Genomic DNA, 25,747 nt, shown 5'->3' with positions numbered 1-25,747 from the left:
TTTGGAATAGCATACTGCAGTATGCATGCAGTACACAGTATGTAACACAAAAAACGTTGATGTCCTACTGCATTTTCCAACTTTATTTACTTATTTCATAAGATTTTAAAAGGAGAAGTTCAACCAAAAATGAAAATTGGGTATAATATTATGGATTATGGACTTGTATTTTGGCCATACGTGACAGTTTACACTTTAAAATGCCTTAATGAAAGACTTTAACTGGTGGACTGGAGTGGTGTGGATTATTGTGATGTTTTTATCAGCTGTTTGGACTCTCATTCTGACGGCACCCATTCACTGCAGAGGATCCATTGGTGAGCAAGAGATGGAATGATACATTTCTCCAAATCTGATGAAGAAACAAACTCATCAACATCTTGGATGGCCTGAATGTAAATTGAGTAAACTGTCAGAAATGTCAGTATATTATTTGAAAAAAGTATGCAATGTGAATTATACTGCCCTAGTATTGTATTCCAAACATAGCCAACATTCTCAGAGACTGATACTGCACTTGGCATTTCATATAAAATTTTGTTGTTACAAATCAACCACTTAATTGACTCAGTGTTCAGATCATGTGACAATCACCCATTCACCTTCATTCACACACACCAACAACCCACAAACAAATCCGATTCTGCTAACATTACATCCTGTTGAATCTATCTTAAAGTCCCTCATTTGTGTAATTGAACAGTCCACGTGCGCTCAGATCGGGACAGAGAACACAGTGTCCTGAGAACTGATCAACAGTCTCTTTTGAAGAAGGCCGGGCCACTTGTGCTCCATTAAATCCCTGAGTTAAAAAAACGAAAATATTCCCCAAAACATTCAAACACAGAAACCAGTGTGTGTCCTCTCTGCAGCACCCATCAGTAGCGGGGATGCTGGGAGCCATAGTATCTGGGATACAAAGGGGTGTAGCTGGGCGAAGGGGGTGTGTAGCGGGACGTAGACCGCTGGAAGTGGCTGGGAAGGGGGCGGGATTGGGACGAGCTCCACATGGAGCGGCGACTGGCCAATAGGGGCGAGCGGTAGGGTGAGGAAGGGGCGGAGCCTGGGGAATAGTATGACTCACTTACATAGCGACGGGCCAGGATGGAGGTATGAGTAGGCAGGTTGGTGTAAGTGTGCGGTTCGACGACGTACGCCCGGACGCCCGTCGTCCAATGGTTCTGCGTGGTTGGGGGCGTCCAGGAGGACGAGGAAGATGATGCGGGAGACGAAGGGGCCTCCAAGGAGGGTGGGCTGTTGGGGGCGGACGGCTGGGTGGGTGTAAAGGTGGGTGTGGTGGGCGAGGTGATGGCGGCTGCTGCCGTAAGGACCTCGGTAACTGTCAAAGGTGTGTCGGGAAGGGGCGGTACTGGCGTTCCACTTACTTTAGGTGTGCTGGTCCTCAGCCGGGACGTTTTTCCCACGCGGGTCCGGTGCGTTTGCTCTTGGTCAAACTCCAGGTCTTCCAGTTTCTGCGTGAGGGCGAGTTTTTGTTGGATGGCCATGCGGAGGAGAGAGTTCAGCGTCTTTTTCTCGTCCTCCGCCGCTGCGAGTTGTCTCTGCATCTCGTCCAGCTGACACACGTACTCATCACACCTGATCAGAGAGAAAGGAGAATTTGGCCTGGGCTGCACAATTATTCGAAACTAAACTGATTATTTAAATAAATAATTATAATCTGGTGTTTTCAGTGTCTCAGTTGACAGTAAATGTTGCATATAATGTGCATTTGGGAATATGTGACAACCATCTTTCCAAAGTTGTAATTAGAAGCGCTTATAAACTGCCTGCATGTTGACAACAAAAGAAAAGCTTTAAAGGGTTGATAGTTCAACATAAATAATATATATATTTTTTATTAAATATTGTTTTTTTTTTACAGTGAAATATTATTTCTTAATTGTTTCATTTAGTAACAATATTAATAATTTATATATTTCTTAGGTTTAATATTTTTTATTTAGTAGTAGTGAAAATTTTTTGATATATTATTAATTAGTCATATTGATAAATAACCAAAAAAAAATTAAATAATGAAAAAAACGCGGTTTTCAGTCAAAAGCTTTAAAAGCTGGATGATGTTGTAACATTTGAACAGTTGTATCGTTAAAAAAAACAGTTGTACTGAGATTTTTATTTTATTTTACAGTGAAATATTACAATATGAATATTTCTTGATTTGTTTCTTTTTTTATATATAGCAGTAGTAATAATAATAATAATTACTACCCCCCCCCCCCCCCCCGCCCCCCAAGAAAATCTAAAAATAGCAATTACATTTTTCTGCATCAGACATCCCTAATTAGTAAACATCCACTCTGGTGTGCTGTGAGAGCTCTGGTTGGCTCATTATTTAGTCATCTGATTTTGCCCTCAACAGCAAAAATAACCCAAATCACAGATGGAAAAAATGCTCATCTTGTTAGATATTGCTTCGGCTACAGTTTCTAAGCTCGTATATGATGCTGTCAGCATCCTGCACCAGTGGATGTTGTAAAGCAATGTTGGAGAAGTAACTAACTTAAACAGAATCTTAGCAGTCCGACAGCTGGAAAATACTATAGCTTTTCCAGTAACAAGCTACTTTTCCCAACGAGTACTTGTGTAGTGCAACAAAATGCTATTTTTATCACTTTGAATTGTACACTCTCTCCTAAAATGTGCTTCTATATAAATAATGATTTATTCTGGAATATTGGTTTATTTGTATGGTTCACTGAAATGATCTGCAAACAAATGAAATTTGAGTATCCGTTCACACCAAGAACGATAACGATAAAGATATAGTTCTAAAAATTGCTCTCAATATTAAAGAATAGCAGTCCACACCACAGCTATACCGATAAAGGCACAGGGAAACCATATTGTTGGAATCACTTTCAGAACGATTTTTTTTTCCAGCTGATGAACGATAAAAACTTGGACACCCAATCAGAATCAATCCTAATATAACGAGCTTGAGAATTTAAAGCGGCGATATAAACAGACGATATTGTTCGCTGTAGTGGACGCTTATATAGTTATCTTGGTAACACTTTATTTTACAGTACGTGTACTTCCCTGGTAGATACATGGTAAATATATTGTACCTACAGGCAAATGAGTGGTTTATTTTACAGCCCTATTTCCATATACTTATTATGTAAGTACTGGTGTATGTACCTATTAGTTGATGTACAGAACAAGTTATGCAGTACTCAAGTTGGGGGTATAAAGATGCACCGAGGTACTTATTGAGTAATTGATGGTAGATGTACATAGTAAGTATATGAAAATAGGACTGTAAAATAAAGTGCACCATTTTACATAAACATTACACAGGAATTACCCATTCTTCAAACTTTGTAAGCACTGTTGTGGAGAGCCATTTAACATTAACACACACTTGTTTGTAAGTACTACATATTTACCACATGTATACCAAGTACAGTATGTGTCTTGTTTGTTACCACATAATAGCACATTTTTCCGTAGGTGCTACATATTTACCATGTACATACCATTAGTATGTACAGTAATGTGTCTTATTAGTTACCATATATGGATACTGTAAGGACCTGCCTGTTTGTACAAGTGGGTACTTGTCCGTAAGTACTACATATTTACCATGTATATACATTAGTAAGTACAGTAAAGTATCTAATTAGTTACCATGTACAGGCACTACCTGTAAGTGACCGTTCTTACCCACACTTGTCTGTATGTACAAATTAATTACCATGCATGTACGACTGTTAAGTACAGCCGTGTTTCTTATTTGTTACCATGTACATGCACTTCAGGTAAGTACCTTGTGTTACCGCTCATTTCCCTGTAGGTACAATATATTTACCATGTATGTACCAGGGTAGTACACGTACTGTAAAATGAAGTGCTACCGTTATCTTTATAGTTATCGTTCTAGGTGTGAACGGGGCTTTACGTTGCGTATTTCTCACCGTGTGGCGAACATGGCTCTGAGGGAAGAGAAGGTAGCCGCGTCCTCTTTCAATGCTTTTAGCTCGTTCCTCAGTTTCATCATGGTCTCCGTCACCATTGTCTTCTCATTCTCGTATTTACTCTTCAGGTTGGCCAGAGCCACCTCAGCCGTCTGTGAGCATTACAACCAACATTGTGTCAAATACTAATACAAAAACTAGTTCTGCCAACAATAAGTTAATTAAGCACTGCTGATATAATACAGACCACATAAGAAAGCACTGATTCATTATGACCACTGAAGGTGTTTTCTGAAAAGAATGCAGTTTGATTTAACTAAATCAAAAACCATGGTTAAGATGGTTACACGTGGATTATAATAGCAGCCCTGCTCAATATCATGTTCGTTTTGATATATGGGAAATATTTACCAAGTAAAGTGCTCTGGTTTAAAGGCCTACTTTCAGAATACCTTACTGAATTCATAATCTAATTTCATTCAGTGAACTGTTCATTCAACTGAATGCTTAGCAGTAACTAAGAACTCCTCTTGTGTGTGTTTGCACATGATAATGGATGTAGTAATTACTTTGCAGCCCATAGAGCACAACACTTTCTCTCTGGTGTGGGATCTATAAATCGTAATGTCCATTAATCATCTCTGGCCTGGAAGGGTCATACAACATGCTTTATATCACATGGTAGCCTACAAAGAGAAAGAATATAATGGCCCCTTTTCATCCGCATTTCATTTTACTGGCTATAGATCAAACGCCTCTGTTGGGGTGCACTGCTCCGCCTGAAATGCCATGTTTACAAGGTACTGGAGCTTTTAAAAAGAACTAAATGCTAGATTTGCCAATGTTTGCCAGATTAGCGACATCAGATCTTTGACTTTTAAGGCACTTGTGTTCACAATGTAAGTGGACTTAAAAGGGAACATTGCATGAATGAATCAAACCACAAATATTGAGGTGGTTGAGTCTGGTTCATTTGTGGGTCCTTTTAGGGTGGACTGAGATCATTTGGGGTGTTCACATGAGTTGCTATCTTTCGCCTACCGTTGTCTTGCATAAAAAAAACTATCTATATACTATCGGTATATAGTCTAATCCACTTTCCTATTTATTCTAGCCAAGAAATGTCCACAGTCAAGAATAGACCATCTGATCAGATTGTTAAATGACTAACCCTAATTTGTTTTAAGGGTGTTTTATACCCCTTTTTACATCTCTGCATGTTTTGAGCCGACAAAAAGGGGAATAAAAACACCCTTAAAAACAAATTATGGTTAGATTAGACTATATACTGAAGGTATAAAAGAAAAACATTGTATGCAAGACTACTGTAGGCAAAAGATAGCAACTCATGCGAAAACGTAACGCAGAAGCCACAGAGCAACATTAATGAGACATCAGAATAAGTTGTAAAGTGGACCAGACTTAATGCCAATAGTTTAAAATCTTGGTTTGCAAGACTACTGTATGCAAAATATACCAACTCATATGGAAAGGTAACCGTTTTACCAAGCTACAAATCAATGTTAATGAGATGTCAGAATAAATTGGCTGGAATTAGCTGCAAAGTGGACTAAACCTTATGCTGTGGACTAATCTTAAAACACAATACTATTGTAGGCGAAAGATAGCAATTTGAGTGGAAACACAATAGTTTTACCAAGAAATGAGATGTAACAATAAATTTAAAAGTGGACCAAGCTTAATGCCAATGGTTAATAATTTTGGTACTCAAGACTACTGTAGGCGAAAGATAGCAAGCCATGTGGAAACGTTACAGTTTTACCAAGAAATGTAAAATCTACAGAGCAATGTTAATGAAAAATCTTGATACGCAAGACTACTGTAAGCAAAGCATAGTGATAAACTTTTTACCAATCTACGAATCTATAAATCAATGTTTGACCATAAATTGACTGGAATTAGCTGCAAAGTGGACTAAATTTTATGCCGATAGTATAAAATCTTGGTACGCAAGACTACTGTAGGCGAAAGATAGCAACTATATGCAAACTTAACAGTTTTAAAAAGAAAACATAGAATATATAGAGCTATAGAGCAATGTTAATGAGATGGCAGAATAAGTTGCAAAGTGGACCAGACATGATGACGATAGTTAAAAATATTGGTACTCAAGACTATTGCAGGTGAGAGATGGCGACCTGTATGGAAATGCAACAGTTTTACCAAGAAACATAGAAGCTACAGAGCAACATTAATGAGTGGTCTGAATAAGTTGGCTTGAATAAGTTGCAAATTGGACTAGACTTTATGTAGATAGTTAGAAATCTTGGTATGCAAGACTACTGTAGGTGAGAGATAGCGACTTACATGGAAACATAACAGTTTTACCAAGAAACAGAAGTTACAGAGCAATGTTAATGAGTGGTCTGAATAAGTTGGCTTGAATAAGTTGCAAATTGGACTAGACTTTATGTAGATAGTTAGAAATCTTGGTATGCAAGACTACTGTAGGTGAGAGATAGCGACTTACATGGAAACATAACAGTTTTACCAAGAAACAGAAGTTACAGAGCAATGTTAATGAGTGGTCTGAAAAAGTTGCCGAGAGGACTAGACTTTATGTCAATAGTTACAAATCTTGGTAAGCAAGACAATTGTAGGGGAAAGATGGCAACTCGTGTGAAAATGTAAGTTTTACCAAGAAATGAGATGTAAGAGTAAGTGGCAAAGTGGACCAAGACTTAAAGGATTAGTTCACTTTCAAATTAAAATTTCCTGATAATTTACTCACCCCCGTGTCATCCGAGATGTTTATGTATTTCTTTCTTCAGTCGAAAAGAAATTAAGGTTTTTGATGAAAACATTCCAGGAATTTTCTCCATATAGTGAACTTCAATGGATCTCCAAACGGTTGAAGGTCAAAATTACAGTTTCAGTGCAGCTTCAAAGGGCTATAGACGATACCAGACGATGAAAAAGGGTCATATCTAGCGAAATGATCGGTCATTTAAAAAAATTTAATAAAAATGTATATGCTTTATAAACACAAATGCTCGCCTTGCTCATGACATCACTTAATACGTAATTACGTTGAAAAGGTCAGCTTGAGAGGTTTGTCGTACCATGTAGAATCGACGCGCTACATGTAAATGATATCCTTTGTTGTATTTTCCTGAGTTTTCAGCGAATCAGTTCGAGCGAACGCAGACAACCTGATTAATATTCATGAACCCAGCAGCTCAATAATCCTTAGTGCGTTATATATTATTCTTACTAGTAGTAGAATTCATAGTAGTTTTATCTTATCGGTATTATTTGTAGTTTCTATCATCATTTAATGCTAAATTATCATAATATAATGTTTGACTGACTGATGCTAAGTGAGATATTTAAAGAAAAACTGTGGCATTTTCAAAACATAAGCTTTATATATATTAGTATATCAGATAATTAATATTAGTCTGGTGAGTAAACTAAAATAAATTACAAGCCAATGGAGATTCTATTGCCAAGGTGTCTATAGAGGGTTGATAATACAATAATCAATTGAATTTGATAGGTGCCTCTCACATTGTGCCACAGAAACATTAAAATATTGTAGATTAGTGTACAATGTTTTATAATAATAATTTATTCTATTTAGTGACCATTTCATTCATTTAACATATTTAATATTGGGGGCATCCAAGTTATTTGACATAATTGAACATTTAAAAAAAAAAAGTAACAATAGTTACTTTCCCTGGTAATTAGTTTCTTTTATAATGATGTAACTCAGTTACTGTTTGTGAGAAGTAACTAGTAATATAACTAATTACTTTTTTAAAGTAACGTGCCCAACACTGCATACTATACAATGATTTATTACTTGTCTTTGTTGAATAATACAGAACATAAAAATCTTTAAAAAATAATCGCATATTAAATCGCAATCGCAAAATAAAAAAAATCGGTAAAATAAAATTGCAATTAGATCATTTTCCAAAATCATTCAGTCCTACTTCTGCCTACGTCAAGCGTGACCTTTTCAACGTAATTACGTGAAGCACGCATCGCAGAACAGAGCAAGGCGAGCATTTTTGTTTATAAAGCATATACATTTTCTTTTTTTTTAAACTGACCAATCGTTTCGCTAGATAAGACCCTTATTCATCATCTGGTATCCTTTCTACCCCTTTGAAGCTGCACTGAAACTGTAATTTTGGCCTTCAACCGTTTGGAGATCCATTGAAGTTCACTATATGGAGAAAATTCCTGGAATGTTTTCATCAAAAACCTTAATTTCTTTTCGACTGAAGAAAGAAATACATAAACATCTTGGGTGACACGGGGGTGAGTAAATTATCAGGAAATTTTAATTTGAACGTGAACTAATACTTTAATGCCAATGGTTAATAATCTTGGTACTCAAGACTACTATAGGCACAAAATGTGGAAAAGTAACAGTTCTACCAAGAAATGCAGAAGCTACAGAGTAACATTAATGGGAAGTCAGAGAGTCTTAGTCATTGTAAGGACTCCCGTGGTTCAATACTCTCAGGCCTCATGGCAATCAATAGGCTGCTGGGTAATAAATAGAGCTGATTAGTCTACCTGCTTGTTGGCTTTGAGCACAAGGCGCAAGGTTGCGATCTGCTCCCCCTTTGTGCTCAGGAGGGACTTGAGCTTGAGAATCTCCTCCATGCAGGCCTCCTTGTCCTTGTCCATCAGTGGGGCGAGTTCGCTAGCAGCCGCTCTCTGGTGGAACAGCTGGAGCGAGCGGTCCACTGCCTTCTGCAAGTGCTTGATCTGGTCGCGGATGATGTCGTTGAGGTGGTAGATGTTGTTGGTTTCGCGGCGGAGGTCAGACCCCGTGGCCGACTCGGGTGCTGGGGATGATGATGAAGATGAGGAAGAGGCACTAACGACGGGTGAACCCAGTGGCGTACGGACTGGGCTCTGCTCAGCAGTGAGAGGTTCTTTGGATGGTGAGTCCGACGGGCTACGAGACTCAGCAGACGTTGCGGCGTTAATCGCCACCAAACGACGTGCGAGACGTGGGGTCAACAGCACACGTTGATCGTCCTGCCCCTTGTGGCCAGGGGTTGAAATGCGTGTTAGCATTCGGCCCTGCCGGTAGTAGTCAAGCGTAACGCGGTTGGGTGTCTCATTGTTGCACAGGCAGACGTGGTGGTAAAGTTGCGCTAACTCCTCGCTAAATGTCGCCAGCTCTTCTTGGGCAGTTCCCAGGATTCCCTGCGTCTCCAAGGTCGTGTTATTGGCTACCCGCAGCTCGCGTTCCAGATTCACCGCCTTCTCCCGGCTTTCCCTGCAGCTGCGCTCCAGCTGCACCACTTGTGTCTTCAATGCTTGCAGCTGCGCCTTGCCCTGCTCCTCCACCCGTGCTCTTGCCTCCACACACTCATTATATCTATCCTTCACCTCCTTAAGCTCTGCCTTCAGTCCAACCACCTCCGTCACAGCCACCCTGTATTTACATTGCAGCAATTCCAGACTTGGCCCTTCCTGGCCGCTAGGGACGCATGTCGTCTCCTCTTCTTCGTCCTCCTCTTCCCCCTTGGTTTCCTTGCTGCTGCGCTGGTGGCGGAGTTTTCGGAAACGCTCGCCCAAGCGACTGGCCTTCTCGTGCTGCTCCGTCAGCGCCCCCTGTGTGTGACGGAGCAAAGCTTGTGATTCCTGCAAGCTGTTGAGCAAAGACGCTTTGTCACGTTCCACCTGCGGCAAATAAACAAGTCAACTAATGACTTTATATGGTGTATACTGGTTAGTCCTGATGCTGGTCTAGATGATGAACCATCATAGCCATGAAAACTATCAGTGAAATCTAGCTGGTGAGGCAGGTCAACCAACTAGGTCTTATTTAACTAATAGATATCCCCATAATTTCCTCAGTTGATTAATCACAGTACATTAAGACAACTGTTTTGTATTACATGTTTTCTAAAATGTTGTGTAAATATGCAAATTAAGCATTATACAATTAAGTATGCACTGATTTGCATACCTTTCAGAATAGAAATCTGACCATTGGATGAAGCCAGGTTCAAAATTCTTGTTCCATTTTGTTGACATATTAAAGTCAATGGTTTTTACATAGGACTTCTCTTTTCTCACAGACAATGGCTTTTAAAGATATATATTGTAATTGAGAAATCTACAGATCCAAATAGATAAAGTGCAATAAAACAAACACTTAAATGTGTATTTTGGATGTTTTCTAGCACTAGTCTGAAAAAGAAGACAAAATAGCCGAATGGTTTTGCCTGTAGTGTCCTGACTTAATCTAATGCATGTAAAGGAGCATCTTGTTACTCAGGAGACGTAATGGAGATTTAATTAATGCTTAATTTAATCAACTCTGTCTCATATGTTTCTTCTAAATGAATTTACAAGTAGGTTAGACATGGTAGGTGCATTTTGCACAATTAATGCATGATCAATGTTAACACACAGATATAATACATAGATTCATATGTATATGACTCAAATGAACTTGCACTGTAGGAACAGTGACCTATTTTGACAGGAAGGATATAAATAAGCCAGTAGCATGGCGCATTAGTGTGTATGGTGGTCTCATATTTCATCCCACGACACTGCAACATTGTAAACAGAACAACGCCTAAACCAATGCAGCAGTCGTTTGTCACTATTTAGGATCTTGAGCATGAAAGATGAGTTTAAAAAGCTTCAAAATAGGTAAATTAAGGGAAAAAAACAACCAAAGGATATATGAAAGAAATATTAAAGAGGTAAATTTATTATAACTCTGGGCTGGCAACATAAAGCTTTGCTGTATAAAATTGAATGCGCGCTGATAGAAATGTTTATATAGGTTGATGCTGTTTATATATTCATTATATGGGTGTGGCTAACATAGGCCCCACCCCTTCATACTGACCTGCTGAAGCTGTTGTCTTAGTTTCAGGATTTCAGGGCCATTGAGCTCACTAAAGAGGTCAGGGGTCAGAATTTCAGTCTTCCTCAAACTCAACGGCCTGAAGTCTCCATTCAGTCGGCTTAAAACTGATCCCGCCGCACCTTGAAGCAGATGCCCGTTGCACTTGCCACCATCCTCGCTGCTGGGCGATGTGGCGGCTGTCGGGGTGGCACTACCACTAGGTGGCGCTGAGCTCAGGGCAATCAGATGGGCACAGCCTGAGCTGAAACCCCCGTCGCACACGGTTAGATGATGTACTAATTCCTTGCGCAAAGCGTTCTTATGTTCTCGCTCGTTTTTCAAAGAATCCAAAGCCTCCTCCAGTTGGGTCTCAGAGATGTCCTTCAGGCGCAGTGCATCTTCTAATTGGCTGTTAAGCAGGGCTGTTTCCTCCTCCAGAACTTTGATTTCATGCTTCAAGCCCTCATACTCCACCTGATAGGGCAGAGAATAGCCATTTGTTTTGATTCTGTAAATATCCGAGACTGTTTCTATGTAACCTGCCACAAACAAATATAAAGGTTTTACGCCTAGTTTTGAGAATTTTTTTTTAACATTTAAAGAAATATAATTTAGTATATGTATGCCATCTGTGACTTAATGGTCAGAAGTTTTTTTAAATATAAATAAAATAAAAACAAATAAAAATCTAAATACTTATAAGGTTTATAAATATGTATAAAAATAAATTAAATTTTATAGTAATTAATTGGTCACAATATATTTGAATATCAACTTAAATATAAGTATAATTTAAAATATATAAAGACTTACAATTATAAGTTCATAAATTTATATAAAAATAACATGTATAGTAATCAATTGATCAGAAGCTATTTAAATATGAATAAAAAAATAAGTATAATATAATGTAACAAAAAATATATAAATAATTTCATAAATGTATATAATAACTTTACATATCAATTTAAATATATGTATAATATAATATAAAAATATGTAAGTACTTATAAGTAAAAAACACTATATTAATACTAATATAAAAAATGCTTTTACTAAAGTAAAAAATACTAATACTTATATTTATAAGTTAATAAATTTATACAAAAAGGAATATAATATAAAGTAATCAATTCACATGTAATGTTTATAATTTTAATATTAATACTTATAATAGAATTACAGATGGATGGGGAAAATTAAGTCAAAAATAGTAACACTTTGTCTGTCTTCTGAATGCATGTTGCATATTATGGAAGCGATCTAGTTTTGTTTCAGCTAGTTTTCTGTTGTTGTTTTGAAAAATGTATTTGGCGACAACATTATCAAGTTGTTTTTTTTTTCCAGAAAGACCAGTGCAAAGACATTTTTCTGGTCTAGAACCTTTTTTTTAGTGGAAATGTGTGTAATCGCTCAGCAGAACTTCTAGATCACTCACCAGAACTGTGTCGGTGTAAAGGAGGTAACTGAGTGTGTTTACCTGGTTCTGCTTGAGCATGGACACCAGTTTCTGCAGCGAGATGTTCTCCTCCTCCAGTTCGGTGTAGTCTTGCAGTAATCGGGCCTCTCTAAACTTATACTCCCTGATCTCCTCTCTCATCCGGCTTCTCTGCAACTCCAACATCTCATTACTCTGAGAGACACAGAGGGAGAAACAAAGAAAGATTTAAACACCAGACCTGTCAAAACCGTGAATACAGGGATACATTTGCGATGTCAAACCAATAATGGATTTATGCTGTTTCTTAGAAGAGAGGTTTTGACCTCTCTCAGCTCCTGTAGGATGGTGCAGAGTCTCTCGTTCTCTTCCTGCGTGCAGGACGCCTGTGATCTGCTGCTCTTCAGCTCGGCCTGCTGCTCAAGTAGGCGGCCCATGTAGTACGCTTCTTTAGTGGCCGACTCCTGCAGCAGCGCCTCCTCGTTGGTCTCCCCGTCTTCAGCCACCTTCTTTTGGGTGGTGTAGGCCTGGCTGAAGGCCTGAGGAAGAGGGAAAAAAATGCTTAATTAAGGAATACATTCATGTATGAAATGCATGCAAGAAACACTTTTGGATGCTTCACAATTTGTACCTGAAACACAGTAAATAGTGTGCAGTATTAGGATTAGTCCATCCCAAATAACAGTGTATTTAATATAGCATGCATTTAAAAAGTATGCATCTGTGCATGTTATTTTGGGCTAACATTTCTCAGAAATCCTTGCATTTGAAGAGTTTTTCAGTTGTATGATAATGGGGAGGAATATAATGCTTATAGTTTTTAATCTAGAAGTTAAATATTCATTCATTTTAAGGCAATGAATTTAGCTAGATGCCAACACTTTTCAAGTGAACACAAACCGTATCTCACAAAGCAATCTGTGATTTAGGTTTGTGCTTACAGTAATTCAAAAGTGCCCAAAAATACTATTTAAGGTGGATTTTTGAAGTACACATCCGAGTATGCTTATAATTCCTCGTGGTAAGCAAGACCATTGTAGTTTTATGAAATAGTATTGTGTACTATCACAATCCAAAGTAGTTCAGTTATAGTTATTCCCAGTTAATAATTTTATTGCTTCAGTTATAGCTGAAATAAGCAACATTTCTAATTTTAAAGTTTTGTTTTTGTATATTTTATTTTATTTCTGCTTTTATTCCAATCAACAAAATTTTTGTAGTTTTATTTAATGATAATAACCATGGATTTAATATCTGAAAAACAGTCATTTAATACAAAGATCCTAAAACAGCGAGGGTGTAAACTACAGGAGACACCGATTCGGTGACCTCACAATGCAAGGTGAAGTTCAGGCAATATTGTCCATAATCTGGAAGACATGAGGGGAATAGATGAAAACTGTGATCTCGCATAAGACACTGAGAAAATCAATGCAGCGCTCAGCCAAGAGAAGCAGAAGCTCATAGTGTGAAAAATCAATTAGGAGGTGTAGAGGAGCTCAATGCTCCAGGTACTGTATGAGGAATGACAGGAGAAATAACAGACTTATGGAGCAGTGCATCACGGGACAGAACTGATAACAGCATTCAATAGCATGATCGGAGACAGAATGACTGTAGTATGTCTGTTTTCCTGTGTGAGAGAGCATCACTGTAATGGAGGGAGAGCCGAATGAGTCTTATTATGCGCTCAGAGGAAGCATGTTCTCCCTGCATGAATGGAGAGCGATGGAGCCTTTCAAACAGTGGGGTTTTCCATTAGCTGGAAATTTAATCAAACTCTCCCTCATGGTCAGTCAGCCCTGCTGTGCTGTGTTTTTACACTTGGATGAGATCAGACTTGTGGTTGAACTCTTGAAGTATTTATAGGGTTTGTTAAATCAAGACTCACTATTACTATTACTCAAATCATTTTAACAAACATCTAATTCTATTCAACTTTGGGTTCAAATGTTCTCTTGAGAGGGTCTATGAAACCCATGCAAATCTCTTATTATTGGACAATATAGTGTGACGATGATTCCAAGATAAGGCGAAGGTTGTAAACTTAAGCTACTTATTTAAGGAACTAGGTCAAATCTAGCTTAACATAATGCAATAATAAAGATAACAGATACCTTGAACTAACAATCAGCAATATATTTTATTTATTGTGTCATTATATATTTATTTTATTACTCTTTGTTTAATAATAATAATAAAATATATATTTTTTAATTAAATAAAAAATAGAATTGTTAATTGTTTGATCATGGTAGTTAACAATGCATTAATTAATGTCAACAGATTGGGGATATTATCATTAGTTCAATTGAAAAATAAAACCAAAAACAAATGTCATTACTTCAAAATATATATATAAATAAATAACATAAAATACAATACAATACAATACAATACATAAACAAATGTAATGCATTAAAATAAAATAAAATCAATGAAACATTATTTTAAGTTGAAGTATTAAAATAACTACAGCTAAATAAAAATTAAGCTTAGTAAAACTATAATGTAAAAAAAACAATAAAAATGACAAAAACACTAGAAAATTGCTAAAAGTTTACAATGAAAATTATAAACATAATTCACATTATTAGAAAATGTAAAAATAAAATAAAATTCTTAATATTCAAAAAAACTATAATAGTATATCAATGATACTTAACTGAAAATATATTAGTACATTTTTAAATTTAGGATTAGGAAAATATTATTTATTATTAGTTCAAAATAACACTGTAACTGAAACTATTTTTAAAATGTATTATTAAATTTGGACATTTACATTAGGATTAGGAAAATATTCTTTATTGTTAGCTCAGGTTAACTAATGTAGTTAAATAATGTTAACAAAGAAAACCTTTTTGTAAAGTGTTACCAGAAAATCATATTTGACGAGGTAGAGAGCTTTTTTACTTGGGCCAGAATGTAACCACCTAGCAACCACATTTAACACCCTAGCAACGATCCAGAACACCTTATCAGCCTTTATCACAGGACTCTCATGAAAATAATGTCAAATTTAAATCCTGCAATAAATAAATACATAATGGACCTAAAATAGGCTTCATTTTCTTTATGCAAATTAATTAAGCATTTTTCCCCCCTTATGATTTTATGCTTAAATCTGACCTGGGTGTTTTAATGAAGAAATCACTCATCACATGAATTATGCAGTGAATGTTTCTCTGTGTGTGTTATACAACCTGACGTTCGCATGTCTCCCCCTAAGTGCCTGGATCTGTCCCATCCATAATTCATAACTCAATGTCACCAAGCTTCGGCCCGAGCACATCAGGAACTCGGCATGAACTCTTAAGAAATCCTTCACTGAATTATTTCAAAAAGATAAAGCACAAGCCTTTGTTTGAAAGGTCACAAAGTGCTTTTTTTGTTTTCATTCTCAACACTATATCTATTGTTTCATCACTTCAAACCCACATGTCATCATGGTTTGCCCAGGTTATTTTGGATACATATTCTGAAATCTGCACACATTCACACTTGAGCTGCATTAAAGCATCTCCGCTGACTTGTGCTTTTAGCTCTGAGCTGCTACAACTAATGCACTTCTGATTTTTTCATCTGACGTACATTACCAGCCACACATGATGCACCGCCAGAAACACCAACCCAGTCAGACAGGAGTGATTTTCTCATCTGGAAATCACTTCAGCATGCTCTTAAAGCATATTACCACCAATCAGCAATTAGGAAATGCAGACCTATGAGTCTAAACATCTCATCAACAGCGAATAAGTAAACATTTTACAGTTAATGTGTAAATGGCCCTAATAATAAGCCGCTACAGCAATCAAACTAATTATATAATCCTCCGAAAACATAGAAATGCACAAGAGGATCACAAGAACCCAATATTTCTCAGATCTAGATTTGTTGAAAAGCTCTCCTATTTTTCCCACTAGAATAAGGCACAGCCTAAAATATCCCTAGGCGTTATCGTTCTGAGACAGATTCAATCCTCAAAGCCTTCAGAAGACTCTCAGTCAGAGTAAAAAAAAAACGTTCTCACAAGCCATACTAAGGATTGGCTGTATATCAGAGACGTAAGATGACATCTGAGTGTGTTTTGCTTGTATTTGTGATATTAAAGGAACAACTGTTGACGTTGTGTTTGATTGGCAGCTTACAAGCCACAACAGACCCTGCTATATTCTGCCAATATTGCAAATGGAAGTAAACCGGCATCAGCCAATAAACTGTCAGCTCTTCTTGTTCATTATAAAAGACTGTGGGAAACGTGATTGGGAGATTCGCTCTGAATGACGCATGTGCTAGGTGGAATGCAAGTAAACAACTATAAAGCAGCTTTTGAATGAAGGGAAATACTCAATTGTGCACTAACAGCAGTATGAATGGCCGTTTGTAATGAGAATTCTTGGGAAGGACACATGAGGCTCCTGGAGGCATCTGAGCTCACGGGGATGTGGTTTTGCCAAGGAAACACAAAGAACTCTGGGAAACATGCTTTTGGTAACAACAATAAAAAATTAATTAATTAATTTAAAAAAAAACAACATAAAAATAAAATAAATAATATATTTTTTTGCCAATATAATAATATATATATTTCCTATTTTATATATTTTTGTAATTGTCATATTTAAGCATATTATTGCTCTTTTCCAGTTTCAGGTTATAGTAGCAGCCAATGGGGAGTCTGGAATGTCAGAAATAGACATTTATGAATAATATATCAGAGATCATCGGATATGTCTCAGATTATCATTACTATTGTATACACCGGGAAATACAGATAATTACCAATACAATGCATATTACAAGAAATTATATGAACCATATTCATTAATGACAATAAAAAAAATCAAATGTGAGCTGCTTACATTTTATTTCAATGGATCACAGACTGACTTACACTACCTTCCTATACACTTGCAACAAAAACAATCCATCTAATACAATGGATAAAGATAGAAATACTGACTATAAATTTCAAAACATACTTATAATTCATTCAATGCCAAAAATAACCAATAAAATGCAGTTTGACCTGAATAAAAATGAAATATTTTACCCAATAGTTGTGTATATTTGTGATTATGACATACAATATTGATGGCTTTAATCCCAGTCCTCTTATTTGTGACCAATTTCCAGAGCAGAGCTCTGATCTGTTAGTCAACGATCAATACAGTTCATTGAGATTTAATGAAGAACAGAAGCAGCCAATTAAAGATGTGCTGTGTGCATTAGCAAAGCCTGCCATTCTCATTTTTTATCAAATATACTTATTATAACCTTAATCACCTCCATCACAAGAAAAGCTAAGATTATAATATGATACTTTAAAATATAGTTATAAACCAAGCCAGACTTATTACTGTAAATCAGTCCACTCTGGAGTTTTGTTTCGTTTCACTTTGGATTTTTAGGTGGTTTCAGTGACAATCTTTGTACTCAAGTGCATATGAAGGACTCCTGAAGCAGACACGTTTCTATGTGACTCTTTCAATCTTATTATCCGTGAGCGTGTTTTCTGGCAGCCGTCACCCTGTGCTAACCTTCAGCGCAGTCCACTGCAGTCAGCAAGAGTACACTGTCTCTACTAATGAAGCTATGAATAAACTCAGGCTGTGGGAATATAGACGAAATGCATCAGTCAAGAACATCATTTACTCTGCAACTCTGTAATGTTAACATGCTGCAAAACATCTCAGGTTACGTATGTAACCCCGGTTCCCTGAAGGGAATGAGACGCTGCGTCGATGACGCTACTGAACTAGAGTGTAATCTGTCCAATGGATGGGCGAGATGTCATAGGCGGGTGACGTCACCGACCGGGAAGCATAAAAGCACGTGCGGTGGAGCCGGCGTTTGCTTCTAGGAATGAAGCAACAGCTCGCAGGGGTGCAGGAAGTATGGCCTCGAGACGCAGCGTCTTGTTCCCTTCAGGGAACCGGGGTTACATACGTAACCTGAGACGTTCCCTTCCAGGAACTCGAGCTGCGTCGACGACGCTACGGGAACGAGATGCCCACGCCACCAGACTTCCAAGTCCCTGCCCTGTGTGTATCCCTCAGGAGCACTGCGAGGGCGAAAGAACAGAAGAGCCTGGAGTGGCCCTAAGATCAAGGTCATAGAACCGAACAAAGGTGAGGGGCGTGGACCAACCCGCAGCATTGCAGATATCCTGCATCGAAACCTCTGCCAGAAAGGCCTTGGAGGTCGCCATACTCCTTGGCACATACAATTAAGCTTCTGGTCGGGCTCCCCAAAGGGAGGAGGACTGAAGGCCTGCAGCACGACAGGCCGTGGTATAGAAGAGGGGATCTAGGAAATAACCCGCTCCAGATAAATGCTTTGGCCAAACCAGGGGCAAAGACGAGATAAGAAGGGGCCATGAAGGGCCTGCAAATCCCCACTCTCTTAAGAGAAGATATCGCCAAAAGGAAGGAAGTCTCAACGTGAGAATGCGATCAAAAATCTCTTCAAAGGCTCGAATGGAGGTTACAGAGAGCTTCTAAAACCACAGCCAGGTCCCCGGAGGGACATGTCGTACAGGAAGCCTCAGCCTCAGCGCACCGTGGAGGAAACATGTAACCAGGGGGTGTTGACCCACTGTAAGGCCACAGAGAAGGGCGTGGTAGGCCGATAAAGCCGCCACATAAACCTTTAGGGTGGAGTGAGTTACCCCTGCGGAGAAACAGGCCTGCAGGACCTCCAGCACTGTACCAAACGGGCAGTTAACTGGGTCAAGGTGGCGGTCTCCGCACCAAGAAGTGAAAATTTTTCACTTCAGGGCATACAGTTTCCTCATAGAGGGAGCTCTGGATTGGAAGATGGTCTCAGCAACCTCGGTTGAGAGACCGGAAGCTATGAGCTGCGCCCCCTCAGAGGCCACAGCTTCCACACGTAATGCACACGTCGCCTCGGCAGCAACAGCGAGCACTCACTCAAAAGGGGAAGAGCGCTAGATCTGGGGAATGCAGGAGGAGATAGGGCGAACCCGTCTCCAACCCGTTCGCCAGATCCATGTTGCCATCCAGAACTCCCGGGAGCAGAGCGATCGGGGAAAAGCGTACAGACGAAGGCTCAGCCAAGTCTGTACCATAGCGTCCAGTCCAGAGGAGCTGGAGGGACTAGAGGGGCATAGCGCTGACTCTTGAGTCGCAAAGCCAAAAACCTCCATATCTGCTTCACCACCACGGGTGAAGCATCCATTCCCCGGGCCTCGGCCCCTGCCTCGACAGGATGTCTGCTCCCACATTGAGATACCCAGGGATATAGATGGCTCTCAGCGAGCGAAATTTGCCCTGGGACCACACAAGGATCTGATGCGCCAGCTTGTATAAGGGGCGCGAACGCAGACCTCCCTGGTGGTTGATATAAGAGACCACCGCTGTGCTGTCGGTTCACACCAACACATGGTGATCTCTTAGGTCTGGGAGAAAGTGCTTGAGTGCACGAAACACGGCCAACATTTCCAAACAATTGATATGCCACATTAGGTGGAGACCGCTCCACAGACCGCGGGCACAGTGGCCACCCATGACCGCTACCCAACCGGTGAGGGATGCGTCTGTCGCTGGCATTACGCGGCGACAGGGAGCTCCCAGCACCGGGCCCTGAGACAAGAACCAAGCTTGGCTCCACATGTCTAAGGCACGTAGGCATCGCCGCGTGACCTTGATCATGCGAAGTGGGTTTCCCCTCGGGGAGAACCCCTTGGTCTTGAGCCACCACTGTAGGGGCCCCATGCCCCAGCATTTCTGAAACTGCTTGACAGTGAGTGACTGGCCCTCTTTCACTCTCTTGACTGAGGTGAGGATCGACTCGATCCGAGCAGGAGACATACGTGCCTGCAACGTGGTCGAATCCCACACCACGCCTATACAAGTGGTTCTCTATACTGGAAAAAGCACACTTTCTTGGCGTTCAGTCTCAAACCCTTCATGTGCGCGAGAACGACATCTCCATGCCGAATCGCCACCTGCTCTGATCGAGCTAGAATCAACCAATCGTTGATGTAAAAGTGCGGGGTGAGAGTGCAAGGCCAATAAGAAGAACCCGATATTGGTAAGCTTTGTCCCCAAAAGCAAACCTCAGGAACCCCCCATGAGAGGGAAGGATGGAGATGTGAAAATATGCGTCCTTAGATCTATCGTGACAAACCAGTCATCGGACTTGGCCTGAGACACGACTGAAGAGTGTAAGCACCCTGAACTTCAGTCACATGACTGAGCGGTTCAACTGACGCAGATCTACCATCCTTCTTTGGAACAATGAAGTACCGGCTGTAGAACCCGGGCTCTCTTCCGTGAGGAGGGACCACCTCGATGGCCTCCTTCCTCAAGAGAGTGTCTACTTCCTGTTCCATGATCAGAGCCTGCTGGGGGCCCACGCACGTGGGAATCACCCCGGTGAAAGGCGGTGGCGGAGCGCCGAACTGAATACAAAGGCCTTTCTCTACAGTACGCAGGACCCAATGAGATCCATTTGGCAGTAGTTTCCACGCTGCCTAAATGGTCTACTAAGGGAACCAGTCTCTCGAGACTGGCCTCTGATGTACTCAGAGCTGCTGGCACCAGGAGCTCTAGAGACCCCCGCAGGGGTGGCGAGCTTCTCATCTCCGCTACACTTCGGGGCGGAAGAAACTGAGAACATCGCTCGCTGGAGCCAGCTGCGCCCTGGAACTCTGGCATGGTTAGCAGACTGGTCTCCCGAGGGCACTGGGGGGGGGGAGATGGACACTGTATAATGAGGTGTAACCCGCTCTGCCCCAGAGGGGTCTGTCCTCATAAGTCCTGGCCATAGCATCAGGACTACCTCAGCCGAATCCCCCTGATGAACGACGGTCCTCAGACCCGCGTCATTCCTAGGAAGATCAGGCTGATAGAACCAGACCCTGCAAGGCAGGACCCAAAGAGACACATTGGCAGTAGTTTCCACGCTGCCTAAATGGTCTACTAAGGGAACCAGTCTCTCGAGACTGGCCTCTGGTGTACTCAGAGCTGCTGGCACCAGGAGCTCTAGAGACCCCCGCAGGGGAGGCAAGCTTCTCAGCTTCGCTACACTTCAGGGCGGAAGAGACTGAGAACATTGCTTGCTGGAGCCAGCTGCGCCCTGGAAACCCGGCAGGGTTGGCAGACTGGTCTCCCGAGGGCACTGGGGGGAGACGGACACCCGCTCTGCCCCAGAGGGGTCTGCCCTCATAAGCCCGGAGCCTTACGCCCGTAGGACTTCTTGGCCGAGGACCCCTTAGACTTAAAAACAGTCCGCAGAGCCAGCTTAGCCTTAGAGGTCCCCGACCCAGAGCGTTTGCCACCACGGCCCCACCTCGGTGGGGTACGAGTAGCCACGCTCTGTTTTGTGCCTCTCTGAAGAGGGGATGGCACGCGGCGAGGGCTGCTCCCGCCCAGCAGCCCCCTGAGCTAGAGATAAGCGAGGGAGAAACCGCTGAAATGCCGCCGCCTGTATACAGGCCTCTTGGTACCTGTCGACGACGAAAATGATGGCGTCGCCGAACAGGCCAGAAGGCGCAAGCCGGGCGTGCATGAGGAAGACCCTATCTTCTCCTTCATGTCAGATAGGGTCGACCACCGACAGCGTTTCTAGGGAGCTCAGAGATCAGCTTATATTCCAGTCAAATTGAGCCCCATCCCTCGTCCAGCTCTCTAAGCAGGTACGTCAGCTTGGTGCGCCTGTAACACTGCCATGATGTGCAGACACACACCAGCCTGACCTGCAGCCGCGAGCCTTCAGCGACAACGCCACGCAAGGGGACAGATAGCTCACGAGTGTCTGTTCCACCCGGGGCATCGCTCTGATATGAATGAGAATACATAATGCACGCGTCGCCTCGGCAACGCGTGCAGCAACAGCGAGCTCTCACTCAAAGGGGGAAGAACCGCACACCTTTTCTTTTTCTTCTTTTTTTTTTTTAGAGCTGACTGCGCGCCGTTCTCATTCATAATATGCTTGTGCAAACACTGTTTCATTGACGCGTCCACCTCCTCGGAGGAAGACAGGTCTAGGGAAGGGAAGAAGATCTCTTCATTCAACGCTAGTGAAAACTCACTCCTCTCTTTTTCTTTTTCAAAGAGAGCCTTCAGAGAGCAGGCATAAGCAATGAAAAAAGCTCACAAAACGGGCAGTCAGCTCCCTCGAGAGCTGAATCTGTGTGCTCTGCTTTCAAGCAGACCACACACAGTCTGCGTGTATCCCAAGCAGTGATATAACGTGTGTAGGGAGGAACACACAGCCCGTAATGCGATCTGCTATCGCCCCAGTGCTTGCACATATTGCTGGAGCCTATTTCAAGTGATTGTGCCAGGACAAACAACACTAAATAAGACTCACAACACAAATCGACAGACACACAGACAGAGTAGCGGTTTCTGAATGACAAAAAGCAAACGCCGGCTCCACCGCACGCGCTTTTATGCTTCCCGGTCGGTGACGTCTCGCCCATCCATTGGACAGATTACACTCTAGCTGAAGGCGTTCCCGTAGCGTCGTCGATGCAGCTCGAGTTCCTGGAAGGGAACTATTATTGCTTACTCAGACCTTTTGAGATGCTGAGAATTTAAAACAAGATAATTAGAACTAAATAATGTCGCAAACAAACAGGTTAGCGCAAACACACAATCTCTGAGCACACTAGACAGGCACAAAACAACATTATTCAGGTCAGAGCACAGACTCCATTGAACACGGAGGATCGCCTTTTGTGCATGATATTTCCTGTTGTACAAACAAACTCACCGGCACTGCTTTATTTCTGCTGTTATAGTCTCTAATTTACCACAACTTCAGTTTCAGTATAGCACAGTCTCTAGTGTGTATGAGTTACAGCACATGAATTACACTTGCTTTGCTTTTTTAAGATTCATGTAGATAAAAATAGTGGACAAAAATCTAATTTTGTGACTAGCATTTTTTTCCCCCTACTATAATCTGTTCTGTTCTATTCTAAAAGTTCTTTATGTTTTCTGTTCTACACACATTGCATGTCAAACTATCTTTGAGATTTTTGGCAAAATTCTATTGTTTTCTACTCTTTTCAATGACAACATTTTTGACAATATTCTATTCTATTGTTCTATTCCACTCTAACTTTCTATTCTTTCCTTTTCAAAAACATAATACAACATATGTTGTCAATATTCTTTTCCAAAACATAACATAACATGAACAGATTTATTTATTTATAAAAAAAAATTATGCATTTATTTAATAATTTGCAATATAGTCTAATTTATTCTACTCTTTTCGATAATAACATTACCGGATTTCTGACAATATTCTATTCTATTGATTTATATTCTTTTAATAGCATAACACAAAATAATATAACATATATATTGTCAATATTCTATCCAAAATATGACATGAACAGCCTTTGCAAAAGTCTATTTGATTCTACTCTATTCAATAATAACATAAGATTTTTTACAATATTCTATACTTTAAAAAAAAATATATATTATTCTTTTCAGTAGCATATCACAACATAACATAATATATTGTCAATATTCTATTCCAAACATAACATGACATTATCAGATTTTTCCAATAGTCTATGCTCTTTTTGATAATAACATAAGCAGATTTTTGGCAAAAGCCTATTCTATTGTTTTCTATTATTTCACATAACATAACATAGCATAACATTTCTTGGCAATGTTCTACTCCATGACATGACATGAACTGATTTTTGGCAATAATCTGTTCTATTGTTTTCTATTCTTTTCCATAACATACTATAACATAACATTATTTCTCGCCAATATTCTATTCCATAGCATGACATGACCAGATTTTTGGCAACACTCTATTTTACTTTGTTGCTTTTCATTTAATTCTGTTCTGTTCTATAACATAAAAGCATAACAGACCTTTTGTTTGAAAAGCATCTTCGGTGATTACAAGAGGAGAGTGAGCTGTACCTCGTGCAGCTGCTCCAGCTCCTGTCTGAGGGTCTCCTGCTCGGCCTCGAGCTCCGCATACTGCTGTTTGAGGCTCTGGTTCTCCTCCAGCACCGCCAGCCCGCACTCCGCCGCCCGGACCTTCTCCCGGTTCGCCTCCGCGAGCTCGCGGGTCAGCCGCTCCACCTCCGCCCGGTAATGATCCACCGACTCCCCGCATCCTCCTCCACCTCCCCCAGCAGCCATCGGGCCGGCCCGGCCCCTCCACTGCGCTGGATGTACGGATAGATGAACGGATGGATGGAGGCACCTGCGCCTTAGCCCAACCTCCAATACAAAATCAATGATGATCCAGACATATCAACAACAAAAGACGAACGAATTGAAGCCCGAAGCAAAAATTAACCATCGCGATCCTGAAAGGGGCCTCGCTTTCTTTCTTTCTTCCTTTCTTTCTTCCTCTTCTTTTTCTGCTTGCTCATGGGTGTTGGGACGCCATCATCGCTAGGATGGAGAGAGGTGGCCCGACTCACTTCGGCTCTCCTCCTGCTGTGACGTCAGCGCATCTTGCTGCAGCCCTGAGCTCATGCATATGAATCGAGTATATATATATGAATCGAGTATATATATATATATATATATGAATCGAGTATATATATATGAATTGAGTATATATATGAATTGAGTATATATATATATATATATATATATATATGAATCGAGTATATATATGAATTGAGTATATATATATATATATATATATATATATATATATATATATATATATGAATCGAGTATATATGAATCGAGTGTAGCCTATATATATATATATATATATATATATATATATATATATATGTATATATATTTTTATATGCTGAACATTTACCATTCAAGCCATAATTAAATATTACAAACATAACAATCGCATTTTATGAAAGTAAAAGGAGAAACAAGGAGGTATACATCAATAATCACAATAGTGAGAAGGAGTTTAAGTGTATCCTTAGTTCTGGTTGCTTTCTGACTTGAAAGTCCTTGAAGTGTTTCAAAATAAATCCTTAAGTCAACTTTAAAGTGAACAAAAAAAAAAAAAAGAAAGAAAGAGAGATGCAAAACAGTCTCAACATCCATTCCACAAAAAAACACAAAATTCAGAGAGATCAGCTTTGTATCCCTTGGTTAGTTGGATAAATTACATGTACAAATTTTAAGTAAACTGCATGTACTAACTTTATTAGTGACACATAATTTGTTATTGTAAGTCCAAATCAATTTCCAGTTGATATTCTGAAAATAGTTATTCCAGAAGTACACATATGGAAATGTTGCAGAGCCCGCCCACATATTAATGTATGCCTTTCAGCCAATCGGGTAGGGGTAGTGGGGAACGTCCCATTACGTCATTAATATTCATGAGTTCATCCTTTGCCATATTGTTTATGAATATTGTATCTCATTTATGCATTTTAAAGTTAAGATTAAAGAGTTTACAGTTATAATCAGTGTTGGGAAGTTTACTTTGGAAATGTAACAGGTTACAGATTACAAGTTACCCTATTTAATATGTAATAAGTACTGTAGCTATTTCAATTACATA

The 25,747-nt window shown here is 40.0% G+C and overlaps 1 protein-coding gene across 1 annotated transcript; it reads right to left on the bottom strand.

The window, feature by feature from the left end:
* Nucleotides 1-878: 878 nt before the first annotated feature.
* LOC306858774 (protein bicaudal D homolog 1-like) lies at nucleotides 879-24,393 on the bottom strand (the record flags this gene model as incomplete). Its single annotated transcript, XM_079399490.1, has 7 exons — nucleotides 879-1,596; nucleotides 3,939-4,090; nucleotides 8,493-9,614; nucleotides 10,801-11,274; nucleotides 12,281-12,433; nucleotides 12,565-12,777; nucleotides 24,169-24,393. 7 exons carry the CDS (start codon nucleotides 24,391-24,393, stop codon nucleotides 879-881), a joined length of 3,057 nt encoding a protein of 1,018 aa, XP_079255616.1.
* Nucleotides 24,394-25,747: the final 1,354 nt, after the last annotated feature.

This window comes from Barbus barbus, assembly GCF_936440315.1.
Source record: "Barbus barbus genome assembly, chromosome: 39".
Classification (NCBI taxonomy): Eukaryota; Metazoa; Chordata; class Actinopteri; order Cypriniformes; family Cyprinidae; genus Barbus; species Barbus barbus.
Note: the sequence above shows the minus strand (reverse complement) of the source record. Positions and strands in the feature narration are given on the sequence as shown.